This window comes from Berghia stephanieae, chromosome 10 (genome assembly GCF_034508935.2).
Source record: "Berghia stephanieae isolate SIO BIC M18660-M18661 chromosome 10, UCSD_Bste_1.3, whole genome shotgun sequence".
In the NCBI taxonomy this organism is placed as follows: domain Eukaryota; kingdom Metazoa; phylum Mollusca; class Gastropoda; order Nudibranchia; family Aeolidiidae; genus Berghia; species Berghia stephanieae.
The window spans coordinates 323,179-348,178 of record NC_088369.1 but is presented as its reverse complement, the minus strand read 5'-3'; the positions used below and the strand labels follow the sequence as shown (position 1 = coordinate 348,178).

The 25,000-nt window shown below is 31.6% G+C and overlaps 1 protein-coding gene and 1 long non-coding RNA gene across 9 annotated transcripts in view; one reads left to right on the top strand and one right to left on the bottom strand.

Moving 5' to 3' along the window:
• Positions 1–25,000, top strand: part of LOC144956012 (sodium leak channel NALCN-like) — an 89,240-nt gene that overhangs the window by 4,989 nt on the left and 59,251 nt on the right. For 4 of the 8 annotated variants that reach the window (XM_078886294.1, XM_078886291.1, XM_078886296.1 and 1 more), the window contains exons 4-14: positions 1,526–1,609; positions 3,970–4,118; positions 4,588–4,716; positions 5,352–5,497; positions 6,109–6,251; positions 6,813–6,917; positions 8,567–8,788; positions 9,166–9,333; positions 9,499–9,558; positions 10,362–10,493; positions 19,156–19,293. In XM_078886294.1, coding sequence (XP_078742420.1) covers positions 1,526–1,609; positions 3,970–4,118; positions 4,588–4,716; positions 5,352–5,497; positions 6,109–6,251; positions 6,813–6,917; positions 8,567–8,788; positions 9,166–9,333; positions 9,499–9,558; positions 10,362–10,493; positions 19,156–19,293 — 1,476 coding nt within the window. Of the gene's footprint in view, positions 1–1,525; positions 1,610–3,969; positions 4,119–4,587; positions 4,717–5,351; positions 5,498–5,549; positions 5,564–6,108; positions 6,252–6,812; positions 6,918–8,566; positions 8,789–9,165; positions 9,334–9,498; positions 9,559–10,361; positions 10,494–12,738; positions 12,880–19,155; positions 19,294–25,000 lie in introns of those variants that run through there. The other 4 variants (XM_078886293.1, XM_078886289.1, XM_078886290.1 and 1 more) reach the window with 2 other exon arrangements.
• The window catches only part of LOC144956015 (uncharacterized), a 29,292-nt gene continuing 12,905 nt past the window's right edge, over positions 8,614–25,000 (bottom strand). Inside the window, exons 2-3 of the long non-coding RNA XR_013641852.1 lie at positions 22,954–22,992; positions 8,614–8,753 (exon numbers count right to left, since the gene is read on the bottom strand). This is a non-coding gene — a long non-coding RNA (uncharacterized LOC144956015). The remainder of the gene's footprint in view (positions 8,754–22,953; positions 22,993–25,000) is intronic.

Sequence of the window (25,000 nt, the reverse complement as noted above, 5' to 3'; positions counted from 1 at the left end):
GTCTATGACCCGGTAATGTTGTCACTCAAGGGCCTGCCTATGACCTGGCAATGTTGTCACTCAAGGGCCTGCCTATGACCTGGTAATGTTGTCACTCAAGGGCCAGGTTGTTAGAGTGACAGATCTGCATTTATGTTTTCTTGACCGACAAAATGTGATGCATCGTCCAAAAGGAGTCTTTGAAAATTCTGAGGTGTCAACATCTCGTATCAAAGTCAAGCATATTGAGTATGGTCAGAAACTGGATGGTTTATGATTATCACTCTGGCCTAGGCACTCTGTGCTCAAGAATCGTACATCACGCAAACTGTTGTCAAACTTATTTCAGGTGTTTATTAGAACATGATCTAAAGCAAAAAACGTATATTGTGAGAATGCTAGTAGAAATAAGGTCCCTGACAGGTGACATAGTCAATAAGATATAAATTTGGTTCCATATGCAGACCTATGAAATGTCCGACAATATCGCCAAAATTCTTTTTACTCTTTTCATTATTTTGCATCATATGTAAACATATTGACTTAAAACATAGATGCTGTATGTTCCATGAAAAAATTTTATACAATTTTGTTGGCTACCACTTATGGTCTGCATTTGGATTGCTGATGGAATGAATGACGCATTGTAGACCCAGTGAGCATGGTGGAGCCATGGAAAACTGTCATTTCGGGTGATTCAAAAGTCCCGTCATGGTTTGCATCTTGTGAAAAACTCAGAGATGAAAACAAACGGTTGTTTTGTGGAAAACATTTTAAATGTACAAAAAGTTATGCTTAATAATAAGAACGGATGTGCACTACTAGTAGTAGTAATATTTTATATAATATTACTTCACTATGAAACTATATTTTATTTTTGTTTATATATGGTTTGAGACTGATCGATGGACTGATGCAATTTCTTCCTTTTTGATGAATTGCCGTTATCATCACTGATTATACTTTATACAACCTACTTTAGAATTTGAATTCAAACCATTAAAAAAGAAATGTCCTTCAGATCCATTAGGCCCATGGAGTTGGAGTTAATCCCGGTTTCTATAGCATGAAACGGACAATAGCAATTGATCGCTATCCTTTGGATAGGATGCTACTCTATCGCAAAGTACTTTCCGCTAAATCTAACAGTTAGCTACCCATTCTCTGCTGGGTGGACAGGGGGCTCAGAAAAAGATCTCAACTGCACCTGGGATTGATCTCAGTCCCATTGCGTGTGAAGCGAGTACTCTACCAACTGAGCTATTGGGAATTTTTCCCAATTCAAACCATAACTAACTAGAAACAACTTTGCTCATGCTGTGAAAAACGGCCATGTCTATTCAGTGATGTTTGAGATGGGGACGCAAACTTTCTTATGCCCTGTCTACCATCACATGTCTCACAGATGCAGTGTTCAGTTTTTCAATTCAAGGTATGAATCTCGACAGGACTTTTGAATCACCTGATGTATAAATGTGCATGTTTATTGAATTTATTTAAATGATCTCTGATTCAAATTATAATTTATTTTCATCTTTTGATGCAGGGTGAGTCTCCGTTTCTGCGGGACCGATGGTGTCAGTTTGACACGGTCATGGTCATTTGTCTCTGGGGTTCCGTCATTTTGCAGGTTTGTTCACTCTTTTATCTTTTAATATATTGCCTTTTTCTTTTAAAAAACAAAAAACAAATCCACTTTCCTTATTTTGGAGGGGGAGGGGGGGGGGGGGGGGGGAGGCGTTTCATTTCTATCCCTCAGTATTAAAATCAATTAAAAATCTATCTCTATCAATGTGTACTTATTTACAGGTCTGATAGTCGAGCCCAATTATGGGCTTGCTTTAACATTGTTGTAATGGAAAATATTTTAATAATAATAATGCTAAATAATAATGTTGAAATCTTATATAGCCCTGCCATTCGGAAACATCAGAGTCTAAGCGCTTTTGCGTTGGTATGAGAGTGTTTCCATGACAAGAATGAGCCCATAACAATTGGAGTTTTTATCACAGTACATGTCACACTCTGCCATTCTCTCTTGGTCATTTTTATTTGTATGGCTTGGTGGTTCAACAGTATAGTGTCTTGTCTTGTGACAAAAGTCAAGCAATGTCAGGTGTGATGATGGCTGGATGGGTGACATTGATTGTGGAAAATTTTGGTCCCAATGCTGTGTCCTTAGATAAGCCACTTTACACACATTATCCCACTTGACTTATGTGTGAATAAGTACCTGGTGACAGACAGTGATGGCTATTAAAAAAATGTTAACAGAAAAAGGAAAGCTAGAGTCATCCCTTCCCTCACCGACCATTTCCCCGACCGACCAAATAGAGAGTTTTTTTTGTTTTGTTACGTCTTTAATTGAATGACTTTAGTTGTAACAACCCGATTACATCATTTACGAAGACTGCTTCCGCCACCACATACTGTCAAAATAGCAAGTTGTAGCGAAAACTTTCTCAAATTGACAACTTTTGTTCAGGTAAGATGAACATGTTTCTTGTCTTACGGCCGGTGCAAGCACTGGTTACATTAAAAAAGCCAACATGATAGCATTGAAGGCCTTGACGAGGAAGGGCTCGATGATATTCTTTTTTCAATTTAATGTTTCTTTTTTTTTAATTGCTTGTCATGTCTTGTCCTCATCATTGTTACTTTATTAATGTTTCCTTTGCAGGTAGACATTTTAAAGAGCCTCGAGCGAGAATTTTAAGCTTTTTTAAAAAATGAATAAATAAATCATTACTGTATACTTACGACGATATTTACAGTACAGCCTTTCTTGTTATTCTGCTGTTTATCAAATTGTATGCATCATAAAAATGTTCTGTTAGTTGTAAGGTCGGATGGTCGGTTGGGGATCGGGCTTTGGGCGGTAGGGGAACGATGGAAAAAGAATGTGGTCTGTAGGGGAAAATTATATCACATATTTAACACCACTAGAACATGGGGAAAAGTCAGTTGACAACCCAAACCTATCACCATGTCTTAAGATTTTGCGACATTGCTCTTTGAAAATGGTATTATTTATGGTGCTTGTTTTGGACAGATTATTTCCCTTTTTCTCGTAAGGCGTGACAGGGCTCTTAGCGGACGGTAGGGGACGGAGCAACATTAAATGGGAATAGTTACTGTAGGAAATGGAAATATTGTTTCATATGGCTTATTGGGAGAATAAATGAAACATTGTGAAGCGTATTGAGCTTGGTTAATCCATGGAAATTCGCTATATAAATGCTCATATTTATTTATTCTTTTACTTTTTATTGATTATCAGTATTATTCAATGTCTGCACTTGCAAACAGTCAAGTAGAAGATAGAGTTCAAAATTATCTGCCTCACAACTGGGAGGGAAACATTTTTGCGACAATATTATTTAGCTATGTGTGATGCTTTATATTACAAATCATTTTAAAATGTGACAATTAATAATAGCAACTGCAATCTGCAGGACAGAAGATACAAGTGTATGAATGATCCAGATCAATATGAGTCTCTATCTCTTGCATGCTCACAGTTTTATTTTCCACAAATTGTGTTCTTAGGTTTTGATTTTATTCCTCTTTTAGGAAAATTGTCACCTTCGTTACTAAACAACCAACATTTTATTTATTCAGATTTATTTTTTACATAACAAAATTTGAAGAATTATTTTTGTTATCTAGTTATTTATAAGAACTTAATGCTGTGTTGTACCGCTTGTTTTGCTGAACAAAATTATGTATAGCATATACTTATTCCTTTTGAGTTAAGAGTTTTAAAAAAATATTTTTTCATTTCTTATGTCCGATGATTATGTTTTTTTGTTGTTGAAAATCTGGAAAATGATGGTTAAGCGAACTTGAAACGGACAGCGATGTACTTTAATGAGAGAAGGAAAGCCATAAAAAAGCAATATGTTAATACTAATTAATTCAGATGAAAGTGCTTAAGATATTCAGATTGATGTATTTTTTTCTGATTGAATGTGATGCTCTATTCCCCAGGTTTATGAAATTGCCATAGCTCCAACGTTGAACTCTGTGGCTGCTATTTTCAAGATCATACGGGCTCCTAGACCACTGGTTCTGTTGAGAATTTTAAGACATTTCCTGAAATTTCAACTTCCAAAAAATAGGATTAATTCTATTTTCAAGTAAGTTTTAAAGATGCTATTTGGAAGATGATGTCCACAGACTAAAGAGAGAAACCAAAAAAAAAATAAAATACAAAACAAAAAGGAAAACCTCATCCCCCGCCAAAGAAAGTCTAAAGAGAAAGTGGCTTGTGCATAAAATAAAGTCAGTAACTTTTCAAATCCTCTCAGGAAAATACCCCCCCCCCCCCCCCCCCCACACACACACACACAAATTAAAACACAAAAAGAAACTCCCAAAAAGAACAAATGTAGCACAATAAATCACAGAGAAAAGGTTAAACAATGGAAAACTTGATCCTCATGAAAAATGAAGTCTTGTTCACTTTTGAATATTGAATATTTCTCTTTTTTTTTTCCAATAAAAAAGCTGATTATTTTTGGCCCATGAGAAATAATTTGATTCCAATCAACCAGATTATATTTGTTTCAAAATCCCCTTGACGTTTGCTATTCTTTTATATTTCAGGCGGTCGAGTCAACAAATCTACAATGTAACGATATTCTTCTTGTTCTTTATGCAACTGTACGGTTTCTTGGGTGTCCAATTTTTTGGCAAAATGAAGCATAGATGTGTCCGGAATGGAACTGAAGCAGGGTAACTTTTTGTCTGATTTATATTCTGGCTAACTGCCAGCGCAATTGTTTACAAGGCTAGTTTGTGACCAATTGAATATGATATAATATAATATGATAATTGATTTATATAATGCGTAGAATCCACAAAGTTCTCTAAGGCGTTACACATACAAAGACAATAGCTGACACAAAATGCAAATACTATTTCCAATCAAAAGCCTGCCTGAATAGGAATAAAATACACTGTTAAGAATAAAAAAATGACTCAAGCGAAAAAGCAAATATTTTTTTGTTAACATGTAGTAATGTGAAAAGACATGTTTCTCAAAATAGTATTAATGTAGTATTTTTGTATGTTATATCAGTTTTATTTTTTATTTATTTTAGTTCTATTTACCTAGACATAAGATAACATTGACATTGTGATATGATTGACAATCTGCTGTTGATAATTCGGTTGTTGATATTCCGCTTCATTTTACACCATGCCGACCGTAATGTTTATATGATATTATTTTATCAATATGTTTCTTTATTTACATGATTAACTTGATTACCGGTGTTCATATTGTAATTCATTATCTTTGAGATGTTTGGTTCGTGGAAAGCACTCGACAAGTATCATTTATTATTAATTGTTATTTTCCTTTCCAGAAACGTATCTCTGTTTGACTTGGCAGTTCCTGATACATTTTGTTCCGTGGACCCAGAGGCAGGATACCATTGTCGGAATGACATGGTTTGCCTGGAACTCACCATGAGCCCCGAGGTCATGGGATTCAATGGATTTGATCATTTACGTTAGTCGAAGATTTCCTTTCTATGTGACATTACCTTATTACCATACAATGGATTTGATCATTTACGTTAGTCGAATATTTCGTTTCTATGTCGTTCTTAAGTGACATTATCTTATTACCATACAACATGACTGTCTGTTTTAAATTTTGAAAAAAATTTGTTGTCACAGGGCTTAATGTTAATAGTGTTCAGAGAAAGAGTAGAAAAGTAGAAAAAGTAATGTTGTAAATTATAATATGTTTTATGTATAAAACCCTGAATGGGGGTCCTGGTAGCTCAGTTGGTAGAGCACTCGCTTCACATTTAAACTCAATTTTATTCATCTAATTATTGCTGACCTAATACCTGATTAATAAAAAATTAAAATTTATTATTATTATTATTATTATTATTATTATTATTATTATTATTATTATTATTATTATTATTATTTATTATTATTATTATTATTATTATTATTATTTATTGTTGTTGTTGTTGTTATTTTTTATTTATTTAACTTTAAAAAAAATTATAATTTAAAAAAAAAGTATTAAAAAATTAAATTTTATTTCATTTTCATTGGAAAAATAGTTAATTTAGTTAATTTTGTTGTTGTCAATGTTGACAGCCTCCAGTGTGTTTACTGTATATCAAGCTGCATCTCAAGAGGGATGGGTTCTACTCATGTACAATGCATTGGACAGCTTACACGCCTGGAAAGCCTATTTGTATTTTCTCTCTCTCATCTTTTTCTTGGCATGGCTGGTGAAGGTGAGACGAATGTCATTAATGCTTTTCTTCTTGCGGTTAGATTTTTATGAATCCTTCGTTTGTTCTAGGACTATTGTGTTGATGTTGGAAGATGCATTTTATGGGAAATTTTATTACAGTAGCATAATGTTTTCAGTTGATGGTGATTGATAAGGTTTGATTATGATATAAATAAGTCTCAAACACAAACTTTTCATTTTGTAGTTACAACTTGAAGACGTTACTCTTTTAAAAAATTGTTTAACAAAGTAGAATCAGTCACAACAGTTACAATTGTGAGTCGTCATATTAATAATTCATAAATAATGTAACTTTAACAATGATAATAAATGAATACATAACAAGTAGATGTATTCTTATATTAGCTTTTAAAAAAATAATTCGTTTAGTTTATGAAGGATTTATGCAGAAAAGCCATTGGATTCATTTTTTTCAATGTTCTTGCGGTCTACGACCTCGGGTAGTTTAGTATTTCTTGTATTGAAAAGTGCTTCTTAAAGATGAAATAATGTTTATGTTATAGATATTATATAATCATGTCACTTTTCTTCATCCAAACAGAATGTATTTATTGCTGTCATCATTGAGACGTTTGCTGAGATCAGAGTACAATTTCAACAGATGTGGGGTAGTCGTGGTGGAGCCCCAGAATCCGATGCCAGTCAAGTAAGTGCCATTATAGAGGCAGCGTGGCTCAGCGGTACAGTCTTTGCTTCGTACCCAAAAGGTACCAAGTTCGACTACCCGCCTCATTGTGTGGCCTTGACCAAGTCACCTAGCCCTAGCTCATTTCGCGGCGCTGCACTGCGGCTGATGCCTGGGTTATTCCAGTCTTCCCTTGGAATAGACCCTTAAGAGAAATTTCCTATTGGGGATGAATAAAGAGAATTTTATTTATTATTTTATTATTTTTAGAAAGAAAAACGATCTTGTAATGTAAATAATAATTAATTTGACAGTGCGTAGAATTTACAAAGCGCTTTAAGACTTTACACTTACAAAGACAAAAGGTAACATAAAATGCAAAGACTATTACCATTACCACTCAAAAGCCTGCCTGAATAGAAATGTTTTCAAAAGTTTCCTAAGATAACTGAGCTCGGAGGTGCCTTTGATTTCTTTATTCTAATTTGTTCCATACTTTTGGGGCCCCGACTGAAGACAGTTTACATATTGGAACATTAATCACTTGTTTATTTTGTGATCGGACAGTTTACATATTGGAACATTAATCACTTCTTTATTTTGTGATCGGACAGTTTACATATTGGAACATTAATCACTTGTTTATTTTGTGATCGGACAGTTTACATATTGGAACATTAATCACTTGTTTATTTTGTGATCGGAGAGTTTACATATTGGAACATTAATCACTTGTTTATTTTGTGATCGGAGAGTTTACATATTGGAACATTAATCACTTGTTTATTTTGTGATCGGACAGTTTACATATTGGAACATTAATCACTTGTTTATTTTGTGATCGGACAGTTTACAGATGGGAACATTAATCACTTGTTTATTTTGTGAGCGGACAGTTTACATATTGGAACATTAATCACTTGTTTATTTTGTGATCGGACAGTTTACATATTGGAACATTAATCACATGTTTATTTTGTGATCGGACAGTTTACAGATGGGAACATTAATCACTTGTTTATTTTGTGAGCGGAGAGTTTACATATTGGAACATTAATCACTTGTTTATTTTGTGAGCGGACAGTTTACATATTGGAACATTAATCACTTGTTTATTTTGTGATCGGAGTGGTCTAGCAGGTGTACATCTGTTCAGCTTTTTAAATTCCCCAATAGACAGAGGACAGTCAGCTGTGGCATTTTTGGATGCATCAGATTTTGGTTTCAAGTTTGGTATTCCAATTCTGTTTTCATTGGAGGAAGTTTCTTGCTTTTTCAACAAGCATGTTATATTAGGTATTCGATTGGTTGATGTTGTATTTCAGTATGTGGCATCTAGGGGATCAAACTCGTATCATTGGATGTTTTATCCTCTGTTTATTGCATAGATACATGAAAAAATTGTAAATGATGTTATCATATTTCATATTGTAGCTTATTATTTATTTTATAAACCTTAAATGTTCGATTACGGGTTAAAACTTTTTTATTAATTTAAAAAAAAAGAAAAAGGATTAAAAAGAAAAATAATAGGTGTCTGATTTCAAGTTTTGGGAGTTCCATACAAAATGTTAACAAAATCAAACCTCAAACTTTTAATCTTTTAGTTTTTAAATTATGATAGTAACGATAATTCTTCAAAATTTGAAAAAAATTGTCTTAATTCCCAGGTGATACACAATGACAGTGGCACGTGGAAACTTGTAATGGTGGATGAAAACAAGACCATCGGTGTGGCACCTCCCATCTTTCAGAGGGTTGTCCGTTCCAACTTTTTCAACACTCTTATTCTTCTCTTGGTTTTAGTGGATGCCAGCATTGCAGCCAGTCTGAAGTTTGACCACAGCACTAAGAAACCTGAAGATAAACTGGATGGATTTTACTATGCAGAGGTTTATCAAATAGTTCTTTTTATTTGTATGATTGTACATATGTATGTATTCAAAATGAAAATATATTATCATGATGATTGATTCTCTGTTATTTTTTGTTTATCTCTGATTATGCAAAAGTTCATATTGATTTGTTTTGTTCAAATTTTTATAAACTGGCTACACGGTGCCTTCTATTTAAAAAAAAAGATTATGAAAATATATCATGATTAATTGTCTATTTTATAAAATCTGATTATACAGAAGCTTAAATTAATTTTTTTTCATACAAAAACTGATGACCTGAATTGTCTTTTTAAAAAAAATAAAAAATTTCTAATTATGAAAGGTTAGAAACCCGATTTTTTAAAAATGTAAGTGAATTGATTTTTTTTCAGGTTGTCCTCACAGTTCTGTTTAATCTGGAAGCTGTGTTCAAGATATGGTGCCTAGGTTTACGTGGTTACCTCAAAAGGTCTTTGCAAGTGTTTGAGTTGGTGTTGGTGGTGGGGACCACTCTGCATATCATCCCCGATCTGTATCGTACTCCCCTTACATGCTTTCAGGTAAAATGCTATACTAGTCCTTCACTATAAATGTAAGAGCTTTTCTGTCGTTGTATTTTCATGGTGACAAGAGTGAACTTTTCATCAAAAACTGTTCGCTTTTAAAAGAAGTAACAGATTTATGAAATTTTCATTGAAGTTATAATCATTTTTTTTCCGTTTTAGGTAATGAGACTTGTACGGCTTATCAAGGCATCTCCAATGCTGGAGAGTTTCTGCTTCAAGGTAAGGATAGAAATTTATTAAATCATCGAGTTGTCAATTTCTAAATCCCACAAAAAGTTTTCATTTGTCATGTTTTCAAGTCATATTGATTTTAAATATTTGATCTAAATTTTTAAAAAAGTATGCTCACAGTCTTTTTTCATGCTTTACAATATCTTTTCAATTTTATTTGAAAAACTCAAAATAGCTTGCAGCACTCAGAGCTAAACTGCCTTCTGGGTGTTTAATCTGCTCAAGGTAGATGATCTGCTGATTATTTTGTACTTTTTTTTTAGAAATTGCAAATTAGATTATGAAAACATTCTTATATTTATGTCTTAACTTTGAAAATAAGACATCCTCAACATTACTTGATAATTTATTTTTCAGCCATTTTAAAATGATGAATTCTGAAACCTTTACACATATGGCAGATACCTAGGAAAAGATGGGTGGTTTATATCAGATTTTAAAATAAGATATAAAGAGAGTCTCCGGTATGAAAATTACATTAGAGATTGTCTTGTTAATGCGGTTTTGCATTTGGTCAACATTGTAATCCGAAACCGTGAACGCAGCATTTTCACACTGATTCCACTTTGACCAGATCTAAAGAGATCTGCCCATCATTTCACGGCGGGTAAGACAAGACAATTCAATGGTGATAAAAACTTTCCTGACGAAGAGTTGAGTTGAGTTCTTTTTCTAAAGATATGATAATGCCAATCAAAGCACAAACTACACCAACCATATGAGATAAAACTCTCTGTAAAAGTCAAATCAAAACAAACAACACTGTTCTTCCAATGGTTTTGTTCTTTCAGATCTTTGGTCCACCCAAGAAGCTGGGCAGTCTTGTCTTATTTACAATGTTTTTGCTGTTCATCGCCTCCAGCATCAGTTTACAGCTGTTCTGTTTTATTGAAGGATTTGACAAGTTTGAGAGTTTCCCACAGGTAAGAGAAACAAATGTACATTGTCACATAATAAGAGTAAAAGTCAAATAACACGATGTATATTTTTTGCAATATTGAACATATATTAATGATATATTTATGCTTCAAAGAAATGATCTATTTGTGTTACAAAGAGTTATAGCATTGTATTTACATTGATAGTCCATTTCTTAGATGAATAAACACTGTTTTTCATGTTATTCCACATTTTAACTGAAAATAACAAACAATGAATAATAATTTTTAGATATAAATTGTTTAAAGTTAAATCAATCAATTTCCTGAATTCACGAGTTTAATATTTTTTTTAAATGTACATAATTTATGAATATTTTAGATACAGCTGATAAATTTGCATTATTTATTGAAGAAATAGGAATAAATTTTCTCTATTCCTTGTTTCAATGTCTTTGATGATTATCTATACATTATTATCCGTTGACTTTGTTTCATATCATGATTAACGCAAACATTCTAAATTCACATCTATGGACATCCCGCTGTAAAGACGTCTGACTTTTAATTGCATCGAACTCAAAGTTGGTCTAAAAGTAATTCAACCTCATCCTAATAATACACACACATTTTTCAGTAGATGGTAGTTCATCTTTTTAATTTTTTTATCAAAGTGATAGACTCCGTTAAAATGAATGCTGGTCTAATAACTTATTTAGAAAGAAATTTAAAAAAAACAACAACAACAACAACAAAAAAAACGCAACAAAACAAAACATATAAACAAAAAAACAACCAAAAAAAAGAGTAAACAAAGACTTGAGTTTCTGGTTTGTAGTCAGAAGGGAACCAAAGGTATAAAACTGTATGATTCGTGTATGTTGTGTTTTGGGCCAAGGCTTAGAATCCACTCAACATAGTAGGAATATATGTCAGGTAGCTATCAAAACACTTTACTAATTCCAACAAGTCTTAATTTCACTCGTGTTTTGAGAATGGTAAATACAAATAATATTTAATATAGAGCATATTTACTGTAACGAGAGCATTTTCCAACCTGTGACTTGTCATGCATATTATCCTACATCATAAGATTTAATCATATGATTGTTAGCTTAGTTAATAATGTAGGAATGGAAAATGACAACCATAAGCTTCACCATTTGATCAGACTTTTAGGGTTTGTTAGTAAGCGTTATTTAGGGTAGAAATAGTCTACGTCCCCACAAGGCACTCTTGATAAAATGTAACCAAACTGCCTGGGAGGATTTGTTAAAAAGCACTTTGCTGGTTGTTAGCGATAAAAAGTCCTTTGCTGGTTGTTAGAGATAAAAAGTCCTTTGCATTGACATGATTTTGTTAGATATATTATATATACAATCAATTTAATGTTTACTTCTGGATGTTTTGATTGACAACGATCCATATCTATTGACACTGGAAACTCACCTCAATATACTGCTACTATTTGCCATTCAACAAAGTTTTGGCAGATCAATCAAACCTTCACAATTAAACTATGCTTGTTAGATTGTAAATATCATTATTTTCATGTAAACAAGTCATTTAATGAATATTGTTAATGTTGCGTTAAGTTTATAAAGGTTAACAAATCATCTTTTATTCTTTTTTTTTTACCTATAAATCAAAATCCGAATAAACAAGACTGTTGTATCCATCCCTAAATTATTAATTTCTTTTTAAGCCAGCGGTAAACTTATTTCATAAATAAACATAAAGATCATCCAGATTGCTGTTACTTGTAATTTATTGAATAAAATGTTTGGTTTTAAAACAAACGCACATATTCACAGTTAAATCTTGTCGTGAACAGAGATAAAATTGAAACAAAAAACTATGAGGAAGTGGAAATACTATTATTTATATTATATGTGTTAGATATAATATACCCGATCAAATCTGCAATAATTCAGAGCCAATTTAAACAAGACATGTATCATTTTTATTTGATTGGAAGAAGAGTCAAATTTATTTGGCAAATATATTTTAATCATTTAACTTTTCATCAAACATTTTATTTCTCATTTGATCTTTTAAGTTATGAAATTAGAAATATTGATTTTTGTTTTACTTTTTTTGTATCTATATAGTCTAGCTCTAGAGATTACATTTTATTCATTTGAAAGAAAACAAAAATCCCACAAATGATTCGTTTTTTTTGTTGTATTATTTTTTTTTCTACATTATTTTGACCAAATGATTTTCATTATGTTACGTTACAATTGCTTCTGTCGTCTCTTCTTTGTCCCTCCCTGGGGGTCTTGGCTAGGCTCTCATATCCATCTTCCAGATTATGACCTCCGAGGGCTGGAATGACGTGTCTTTTGACCTTATGTCAAAGGTCACAGATACTAGCATTCAGATCTTGGTGGCCATTTATTTCATGGTCTTCCACATGTTTGTCAATGTGGTGAGTAGTTGAGTAGGGGTCATGATGAACTTTGATAATTTGACCCTTGAACCCTCATTGAACTTGTAATGTCTCAGTGATTCCTTTTTTTCAAACATGTTTTATCTTTAAAAAAAAAAAAGTAAAACTTCCATCACTGTTCTGGCTTTTCAAGAATTGCCTGTTTTGAGCCTGTGTCTTGTCTGAACAAAAAAAAAAAAAAACAGAAAAAAAAGTTTTCTCTCGCACATGCATGGCCGAGTCATCAAATAATCAATTACAACGGACTGATGTTTCTATTGTTAACATTTGCTTTAACATTGAATGGATGAATGGTTGATTTGAGCTAAAACTGGGCTAGACTATTTACGTATTCTTGCCTTGATTGTAGCCAAAGTTTCATTAACATTCGTGGCTCACAAATCTTGACTCCTGTATTTGCACAACTTTTCGGATGAATTTTGTGTCAACATGTTCCATTTTTAGCATGGCTAACATCGTGATCAATCTACGACTATAACGGGCACTTTTTCTACCTCCACTTTTTGCCATCCATTTTTTGTTTTGTTTTGTTATTTATTAATTTTTTTTTCTAATCCTTTATCTTACGTGTCATATCTTTGTGCATGGTCTACCTGTTCAAACACTGCATAAGGCCCAAAGAAAAAGAAAAAGAAAAAAAAAAGAGATAATTTTTTTTGTCCATCTTGCAGCTTTCTTAACAATAATGTCTTTCTATTGTCTCACTGTAAGTCTTCAGTGTACTCAATATGCCAGATCTCATTTTGTTTTTACTTGAAAAGAATTTTTATGTTTGGACCAACTTTTCAATTGTTTCTGCCTTTAATTTTCCGGTTACTGTTAAGTTTGCTTTTTAATTGGTTTTATTTTCCATATATAGACTTTACTCTCTTTTGTTTATTTTGAGTTCGAATTTGAAATTTTATTCAACATTTTGTTCCTTTTCTTTCCTGTAATATTTTCAGTATCTAAGGATGTTGAAATTTATGGAACATCATCATCATTGTTGTCATCATCATCATCATCATCTTCTACCTTATCACCATCATCACAATCTTCATCATCATCATCATCATCATCATCATCATATTCACCATTATCATCATCATCATCATCATCATCATCATCATCATCATCATCATCATCATCATCATCATCAGCAACATATTCATCATCATCATCATCATCATCATCATCATCATCATCATCATCATCATTACTGCCATCACCATCAGGACTATTATTTTTTTTTGGTTTAACTATTAACCCTATTCCACTCCCAATTTTCATAGTCCTATTCATATCCCATGGGGTGGATTTACACCCCTATTCCAATGATAAGAAAAAATGTGAGTTACCCTATTCTTTTCCATTGGGGTGGTTTTACACCCCTAGTCAAATGGTAGGAAAAAAGCTTTTTACCCTATTCTTATCCAATGGGGTGGTTTTGCACCCCTAAGTTAATAGAGGAAAATATGAAAAGAACTATTATTATTATTGCTTTTATTATTATTATTATTATTATTATTATTATTATTATTATTATTATTATTATTATTATTATTTATTATTATTATTATTATTATTATTATTATTATTCATGCCGCCAGTTTTTACCATAATTAGGGCAAAGAATAGAGATAATGAAATAGAGTTTTGTTTCACAGCTTGTTCTATTTTTATTTTTTACATTTTCCACACCATGACTCTGACCCAACTTTTTCATTTCTTCCCCTTCCTGTTTGTCACATGTTCCTGTTACAATAATTACAACACAGAGCAGATGCTCCTATCTCCCTGTTCCTAAGGTTGTTCTATTTTGTTTTGAGTATTAATTTGATTCATTCATTACAATAAAATCAAAACGAAGTGAAAATGGCGGCGGATGCAAATAGGAATATTTTTCGAGCATTTCAAGTGCCCTCAACAACTGATGAAAACAGTTCAGACTTTATTGATCTCCAGCCAGTTCATCTTTCAGATCCATCACTCTTAGAATGAAGTTCCAACCCTACATCAGGTAAGTCCCTTATTCTGAATCTATTCTTGCTTGTTTTGTTTTGTTAGGGTTAACCTCTCTTTCAACTACTATAGGTCATATAAAGATACTGCACTACTTTGACAATTATCTGTGCGAATCAGACTCAGACATGCAGTGTAGCACAAATCTTAGCCAGTAAGTGTTGACAGACACCAGGCCAGCCAGCCGTATCACTTTTCCTAGAATATGCCACGTCTGGCAGGGAGCTGATAAAATAACTGTGTGTTTGTCTTTCGTTTGAGGAGCTTCTCTACTGTACAATTTTTAGCTGGACTCCAAAAGCATTTTTTATGTTTAATATCATATGAGATCTTTCTTCAGAAAAGAGAGAAGCTGCTCAATTTTATTGCAAGAGTATAATAGTCTTATATGTTGTACCTACTCAATAACTTGAAAGGAAAAAAATGTTTTTTTTTTTTTTTTTTTTTTTCACCTATTTGATATCTCATGTTTCAGATGTCATTGTACAAACCCTGAATGATCTAGAAGAGGATGGTGGTGAGGATGATGGGGACGTTTTAGATTATGCCAGCAGCCAAGGTGATGAAGTTGCATCCATTCTAGACGATTCAGATCCCGAAATGCTAGTTGATGAAGTTGAGGACAGAGATGAGGATATTCAAGAAGATGCAACTTTGACAACGTTACCAACTGGAGTAGCTCAAACTTTAACTTCAAACAAACTTTAACTTCAAATGATGGAACAGTATGGTCTGAAGAGCCTGTTGTCCAAAACTTTAGGCAAAGGCAATGTAATGTTTTTAGACAGGTCAAATCTCATAATGTAAGGAATGTTAACATCAAATGTGTTGTTGACCCGCTATCAGTTTTTACTCTTTTTTACGCCACTTGTCATTTCTAGCATTGTTAGATTTACAAATTTGGAGGGGATGAGATGCCAGGGTGACATGTGGGTGAAGACAGACGGTATAGAAATCATGGCTTTGCTTGGATTATATTACCATTTGGGAGCAAGAAATTTGAACCTGGTCAATGTGGCAAGAATATGGAGCGGCATTGCAGCAGACCCTGTGGCCAGAGCAACAATGACAATGAAGCGTTTTCTGAACCTAACAAATGCTCTAAGTCTAAGGTTTGACGACAGGACTACTCGAACAGTCAGAAGGGCCAGAGATGTTTTTGCGCCAATCAGGGACCTTTTTGATACCATCAACAATCAACTTTCTAAGATATTATACTCCAGACATGAACCTTACAGTGGATGAGTAATTAATCCCATGGAGGGGAGAGTCAAGTTTCTTCAATATTTACCAAGCAAACCGGATAATTATGGATTGAAAATATTCTGGATATGTGATTCTAAGACTGCTTATCCACTGAGAGCAATTTCCTATATTGGAAAATATGGAGAAAGGAGGACAAATTTAGGAAGAGAAACTGTCAAGGAATTAGCTATGCCATATTGCAAAAGTGGTAGAAATATTACTTTTGATAATTTTATCACGGACAAAGAGCTTTTGTTATGGCTCAGAAAGCAAGGATTGACAGGAGTTGGGACAGTTCGTAGAGTCAAACGTTTTCTTCCTGAGAAATTCAAACATGGCAAGGATTTGAAAAAAATCAGAATCAAGCTTTGCTTTCACCTCTGAATTGTCTTTAGTCAGACATAAATCAAACCACAAGAAATATTTTTGTTGTTACCTTATTAAATTTTGATTTTGAAACTCATTTCTTCCAGTTGGTTACGAGAAGAAATAAATCTAATTCATGTTTCGTGTTTTTAAAAAAATTAACTGATATGCGTGTAGTATATCATACATATCAAAAATTAAAATAAAATAAAAGTTGTCACAGTGTTATATTTCACTTGTTCCAAAGATAAAATTTAATTTCAATAAAATTCACTTGGTTTTTAAAAATAAAACTCATTATGGCCTCAGTTTTTACTTATTGTGTTATTGTTTTTCTATTTCATGTGTGTTTTGTATACACATGTATATAATACTATCAAAATAGGTTAATGAAATCCTTGTCTGTTTATTGCTTGTTTATATAGGTATTTGATTTAGTTGCTCATGTTTTCTCTATACATAGGATGGGGTGTAAAACCACCCCCTTGGATTAGAATATGTGTAGTCTTATATTTTCTATTAGACAGGATGGGGTGTAAAACCACCCCATAGGATTGAAATAGGAATGTTCCATTTTTTTCTCTTTATTGTCATGGGGTGGTTTTACACCCCATCGGATATGAATAGGGTATCTGACATTTTATACCTATATAACTCAAAATATATTATACTGACATAAATGATACTTTGTGGTCACAATTATCATATAACAATTAGCGATTACATAAAATTTCAACTTTCTAGCTCAAAAAATACAAAAGTTATTGGTGAAAAACATAGGGCTGGGGTGTAAAACCACCCCATGGAGTGGAATAGGGTTAAGATAATTCTTATCGTTTTCAGCACACTTCTTCTCTGCTAGAAGCACTTTAATTCTTTTGGGCAACTTGCTGAGTGGATGTTTTCCCCTTTATATCTTGTCTTATGTACTGATATTAAATGAAAATTGAAATATTATTCTAAACAATTGAGAAAAAAAAGACAAACAAAAAAGTTTTTTTTTATAAGATATACGAAACAAAACAAAACAAACAAAAAACACCAAAGAAAAAAACAAAAAAAAACAAACAAAAAAACAAAACAAAACAAAACAAAAAACAAAAAACAAAGAAAACAACAAAGTAAGGAAATAATCAAAAAAAAAAACAAAAATGAACAACAAAAAAAATATATATATATAAACAAACAACAAAAGCATCCATTATTAGATTGTAAAGCATAGAACACCCCCTCCCCCAAATCATATAAAATTGGGTTTCCACCGTAATTAGCATGACAGGTTTTCTATATGAAAACAGTAGCAACGAAGCCTCGTCTTATCTAGTTCCTGCTTTGGCTCTCATAAACACATTTTCTTGATGAGAATATTGCTTATGGTTTTGCAATGTTTCTTCTAAAAAACATTTTACCATTTCAGGGAAAGGCAATGAAAGGTATTCTCAAAGACAGGAACTTCTAATTTTCTTTAAAGTTTATATTGATTTTTTATTAAGCCGTCATATATTCACTCCTGAAAGTGCGCATAATATATTTTAGATATTTTATTGCACAATCACCCCAAACTTTTGAGTTAACTACAAGCACTCCTGGTAACAGGTGCAGTTGAAGAAGCCTTTTTCCTCCTTCAGACTCCATTGTCAACCAACTGTCTCCATATGTGTGAAATTGATTACTTTGTGATGGCACTTATGACAGACACTGTTTTAAATTTTATCATGTGTAGCTTTTCATTTATTTATCTACACAATTTATTTTATATTACAAATTTTAATTTTCTCTTGATAGAAATAACCAACAAATATTCATCCATTGTTTTTTTTTCACAATTTACACTTTTTTGATTGGCTGGTGGTCACTTTTCCGAAATTTAACACATAGCAAATAAAATTAACTTTTAGCGTTCAATGATAAATTAAAAAAGGAAATAATCCACCCTACCAAACATTCGTTTCACTTATAATGTATGATGCAAATACGTTATTTAAAGAAAACCCATAATAATCCACTTCACCTGATCTTAACCCTTCACAATTTTATTTACTTTTTCACCCTTATCAAAATCATCGTAGTGGCTGTTTTTGAAAACACAAATGCTAACTCAGCCATATTTCTTCAACACGATAAAATAAATTTTATTTTACGATCAAGCTCTTTTATCAGGCTTTTCGTAACCTTTTGTGTGTGGCTGAATCAATTAACCACGTGGATTTTTGTGTGTGTTTGAATCAAACTAATCATCATCCTAAGCCTTTTCTATTATTTATTTTTATTAATATCTTATTTTTCTAATTGTATGAAGAGTGAATGAATTATTTATTTAAATTGACTGAACTCATTTCCTGACCTGCTTGATTAACCATTTCAACTCATGACTTACTTTTTAAAATTTTCTTTTTAAAACACGGTGTTCTGCCCTTATTTTCTGTCAATCTGATAATTTAACTCACTTGACAGAGCACTCAATGTAATGCAGCATTTCAAGCTGGCTTATAAAACGTGCTGGCCGAAAATTCTTGATTTTGATCGGACACTATTTTGTGATGTATGATAATTTCAACTTTGTTTATCTCAAATCCTATTTCTCTCTTTTTTTTCTTCCTCTTCTTCTCCCCCCGGTCCCTCCCTTCCACCATTGTTCTGCAGGCGTTCATGTCCATGTTTCAGATCCTAACCCAAAAGGGGTGGATTGAAGTTATGCACATTACCATGTACCAAACTGGGGAAAAAGTGGCTCCGTTTGTGGCTATTTATTTCATTTTCTACCATTTATTTGTCACCTTGGTGAGTGAGTCGGATTGGATCTCTCCTTTGTATGCAGGAGAGGAAGATCCCCTGCTACAGCCGTAGTGCAAAGGGCAACGGGCAAAGGTTCTTGAGTGCACAGTTCAACATGGGGGTCTTTTGGTTGGCTTGCCTAGTTGGTTTGATGGATTTCAATACAAGTCTAAGTAAATGGGGTTGAAAACGCTTTTAAAATATAAAAACTATGAGAACAAAAAATGTTTGCCACAGTAAATAAATTTTTATCAATGCGGCTATGAAATGACATAGCGAGCGATTTCTGAAAATATTCTTAAAAGGAGTATTTCAATTGAATTAGTAATATCTGCAGTTATAAGATAAAAAGTGATTGAGGAGGAGAGGGGGATATATATATCATACTATATAAAGTATATTTAAAATTGTATTTACTCTGATTGTGCTGCAAATACAAGGCTTAACCTTGTAATTGCTGTAGAATCAGACCTCCCCTCACTCATGAATTGTAAAATGGCGACCTAAGATATTATTTGTGTCACTGGTTGTCGTGGAGATATATTGATAAATAAATTAAAAGATAGAATATAAAAAAACACTCTTCAACAAACAAATGAGAGAACAAATAAACTAAAAATATGAAAGCTTTTTTTTTCGTTCATGAAGAATGGTGGTCCATTAAGGCACTTTTTCGCATTCATGTTTGACAATCCACGTTTAACAGTCTTGTAATTTACCAAGAGAGATTCAATTTTGAATTTCTTTTATAGGCTGAATGAATCTATTTTAAAATCCAAAGGGCATGAGGCTCAAAGATAGGGCGAGAAGAGGTTGGGGCGAAGTAACTCTGTAGAACAATTTAGCACTTTTAATGGGCATTGGTAATGATGATATTGGATAAATATGTTAAAAATAAAAATGTGTTGATGCTATGAATTTTAAGTAAAATTCTCACCTGTTCTGTCTACCAGATAAATCGTATCAACACACAAATCTATATGAAACCTTAACCGTTTACAGCCTGATTGATAAAATTTAGTGACAACTAATCACCCAACGGTATAAAAACAGTTATAGAGAGCAGAGTGACGTCAACTCCGTTCATCCTATGGATTATTACTTGAACTAAAGTTGATGTCTGTATTGTAAATATCAAGCGTTAGTTAAAGTAACAAAATCAATCCGATGTATTTCTAATTTGTGGGTTTGAATGAAAAGGATGGAATTAAAATGATGCACTGATAAATAACTTTAATGTATCAACAAACCAGGATAAATCTACTCTTATTTTGAGGCTAAAATTTTGTATATTTTAAATAAACTGATATGTGATTTAAAAAAAAAGTAATTAGACTTGAAAAATTGTAACTTTTTGAAGAACAAATTAGAAATTAAACAAAATGATTAATTTGTATCAAAATTTAAATCAAAATGCTTGTTCATATGCAAGAAAACAGTTATAGAAGTGGCTGCTCATTAAAAAACAAAAACAAAAGATGAGTAAATGATAAATATCATAAACTTTCCTTTACTTTAACTAAAATGTATAAAGAGCTATCGTGGGATTTTTTTGTGGACAAATAGGTAAAATTATATCAAACTGCCTCTAAATAATGACCTCTCTTTATTTCTATTGTTTGCATCAAATCCAATGAATGTTAATCGGTCACTTGTTTAGGTTTTGTGACCACCGATTAGCACCAATAGGTCTGTACACAGTTGCACATCAAAAATTCAGAAGGGGACACAGTTCAGTGACGGTTCTACAGATGGTTCTAAGTAGAAAATCGAATTCTTAGATAAAGGCCAAATATTCTCCAATTTAAAACAATAGGTTCATTATTAAGAGACCAACTAGGCAAGCCTAAGTTATTGGACAAGATTGACTGTCCAGGCCCATTCACCATGACCTGCACTCGAACAATTTCCTTTACAGTTTGTCTTCCCATCCGTTTCATGTTTTATTTTTTTTTGTTTTTGTTCCTTTTTTTTTTTTTTGGTTTGTTAATTAAGAACATCTTGTATCATTGTTCTATTTTATGCTTCCCTTCAATAACTACGGAAACCCTTTATCAGTCTTTAAAAAAAAAATTATTTTTTTTAGTTTTTGTTTTAGTTTGTTGTTAGACGGAGTAGTAGTGCCTTAATTTTGATTACATTTTTAGTTTTGTCAATGATTAGTGTAGTTCCTTAATTGCTTCATCCTTTTAAAAAAAAATAGTTTTAAAAAACAAAAAACTTAGACATAAAAATCGAGACAAATTTTTATTTCAAGAAGGTTTAGGGATAATTGCCTTAGTGTATTTGAGTGTTTAATTGTCAATTGAATCAATTTGATTTGTCTTGTGAATTTGAATTCATTTAATATTATTTTTTTAGGGTCGATTTTGAAGCATTTTAAAAAGGAAACAAAATTACATTGATGATATAATACTTACATTTTGAAGAAATAAAAATCAAACAAGCGAATATTTAATTCGTGCTGACGTTCTGTCTTTTGTAGCTTTCAGAGGTAATCAAAATACAAGCAAAGATAGCGATGAAATGATTCTCTTTGATGTAATCAAATATACTCATGGAACTTCCCAATTTTAATCTTTCGAAAAAAGAAAAAGCGATTGTTTGAAAATGGAAAACTTAAAGTTTAAAAAATAAACACAGATTATGGGCCTACTGGGAGACTAGCCGCATGTTTTCATATTCAGAATAAGCAAAATTCTTAGATTGGAAAAATGTAAATAAAAACGATCATACAAATAAAACTGGTCGCTCACTGGTGAATAATTTAGGTTTTATAGATTAATTTTCAATAGCATGATCTCATTTGCAATTTTATTTGCCCAGATATTATTTTTTCTTTTGGTTTGTTTTATCGTATTATTATTATTATTTTATTTTATTTTTTGGTGCAATTTAGTTCACCCAGTTAATACTTTGTTCCGGCATTTAAAAAATAAACATGATTGCAACCTTCAATGAAATACAGGGAAAGTTTTTTCTTTTCAACTTCAATCTACCTGCTTGACTTATAGAAATAAGCTGTGTTTAACAATAATTTTACAATGTTGTAATAATTATGTGTGATATTTAACAGTACTAGACACTAAATGAGCTATGGGTATGTGTGATTTAATTCTTTTAAAATTCTTTTTCTGTGTTTGGCAGTGTAAGGGCCAGTCCGATGTAGGGCTTGAACACCTCACTTCCCACACCTTTACATACGTATTCTATCAAAACTTAGAAACTGATTTTTAATAGCAAATTTGGCTTAACTGCTTTTTTAAACCTCCAGTTTGAGATTTTATTATTACCGATGTATCAAAGGGAAATAAGAGATGACAAGATCAGAATTTCTTGTACGATTTATAAGTTGGTTTTGCAAACTTAACCTTATTTATCAAGAGAGCAGTTGCATTGATCTGACCAGGTGTTTTTTGGAAGCCAAAGTCTCATCACTTTTACTGCTCTCTTTGTGAAAACTACAAGAAGACATCAAGTCGATCCTGACTGATAAAGGGTTATATATAATATATAATATACATATAATATATATGATAGATGACACTTGTATAGTGCATTTTCAAAATTATATAATTCTCAATGCGCTTTGGTTAATGACCAAATGACAGATTTCCAAAGGCAAAGTAAACCGCTTAAAAGTAATGGGAAAAAAATGTAACTCACTTGTTCTGTTTGAAATGTTTGTTGTTGCTTCTGGGAGATCTGTGAAAATGAAGAAAAAGTTATGAATTTTCTGTTCGGATTGACCATCAAAAGAAAGACCTTTTTTACATTTTGTTAATGTTGAGCTTTTATATAGCGCAATATCTACTAAACATGCTCAAAGCACTTTACAAGGGGTCCCTAGCCAACAGCAACTCTTGACATTTGTTTAAAAGCAGTTTCAAAGTAATCATTAAATTCTTAATAAAAGGTCAACGTTTTGTGCATTGGGTTTGAAATTAATTCTTTCATCATTGTCTGTAGTGGGTCTTTATAAATAGAGAGTAAATGATTCATATTCAGTACGAATTGACATCAGTCATTTTATTATTCTTATCCATAATTAATTTGTTATAAATTTGAACTCAAACTCAAAAAGTCTGAGATAACTTTCATAAATAAAGTCTTGCATTTTTATTGTGATCCTTATTTGACTTAGAAAAATTTATTCTTTTTTAAAAATTCAGTCCCCTCGAAATTTTTTCCAAAAGTATTTTGACGTATCTTGATTCAAAAGACATATAAGAATAACTCGTAATAAATTTAATGTTTTAATACTGATAATAGAAATTAATGTTACTATTAATGTTATGATAAATGGATATTATTTATAAGTTACATTGCCCCTTAAAATTACATAAGAATGTTTTAGTTTAACTTTGTTAAACAGGGAAAATAATTTAACCATATTTAATATCCATTCCGAGTCACCCAGTCCAAATGGTTTAGTTTTATATTTTTTCCCTGTTTTTCTCTTTTCTCTTATTTTTTTAAATTTGGGAAGATATATTGTTTATGTATATATTAGATTTATTTCCATGAGTGCATGAAAATTAACTCTTATGCATGTAGTTGTTCCTAGTCGAAAGTATAGTTTCACAATTGTAATAGAAACATCAGATCATTATAATATTTTACTAGTTTAGATTGTCAATTAAAAATTCATTGTCTTTTAATTTCCCCTTGAAACACCTTGGAATTGATATCAGTTATAAGCAGTTTGTCAATTAAAAATTCCTTGTCTTTTAATTTCCCCTTGAAACACCTTGGAATTGATATCAGTTATAAGCAGTTGGTCAATTAAAAATTCCTTGTCTTTTAATTTCCCTTTGAAACAGCTTGGAATTGATATCAGTTATAAGCAGTTTGAAATATTGTTGGGTCTTATCTTCTCATTTCGATCCAAATTTCACGGAGGTGCAATTTTCATTTATCTTTCTGCAATTTTTTTTTCATTTTAGAATATAAAATATTTATTAGCGATTTTAAGAAATTGATTAATTTTAATAAAGATGATGATGATTATGTTGATGATGATATTAGTAATAATGATGATGATGATAATAATATAATAATAAATATTAATAATAATAATATTATAATATATAATAATAATAATAATAATAATAATAATAATAATAATAATAATAATAATAATAATAATAATAATAATAATAATAATAATAATAATAATATAATAATATAATAATTTAAATAATAATAATAATAATAAATAATAATAATAATAATAATAATAATAATAATAATAATAATAATAATAATAATAATAATAATAATAATAATAATAATAATAATAATATAATGATAATAATAATAATAATAATAATAATAATAATAATAATAATAATAATAATAATGCTAATGGACCTCAGTTTACGTAGGCAAAAACAAGGAACAGTTAAGGGATGTATTTCAAGACGAGAAATTTTAACGTTTGAAATAGTTATAGATCCTATAAAAGATGTGCATGGAAATTCATAATTTTCAGCATTTTAATGACATTTTAGATTTCAGAATATTTTCATTGATAAAATATTATTGCAACAAGAAAGAGGCCTGGCATATTCTTATTTTTAATGGCAACAAAATGACTTAAAATCTCAATTGGATACAAACAAAACACAATTAAAATCGATATTTGATAAGGCGATAAGTGGTAACTGATCATATTCCGTAATTGGGACATTTCTTGAAATAATGATAATGA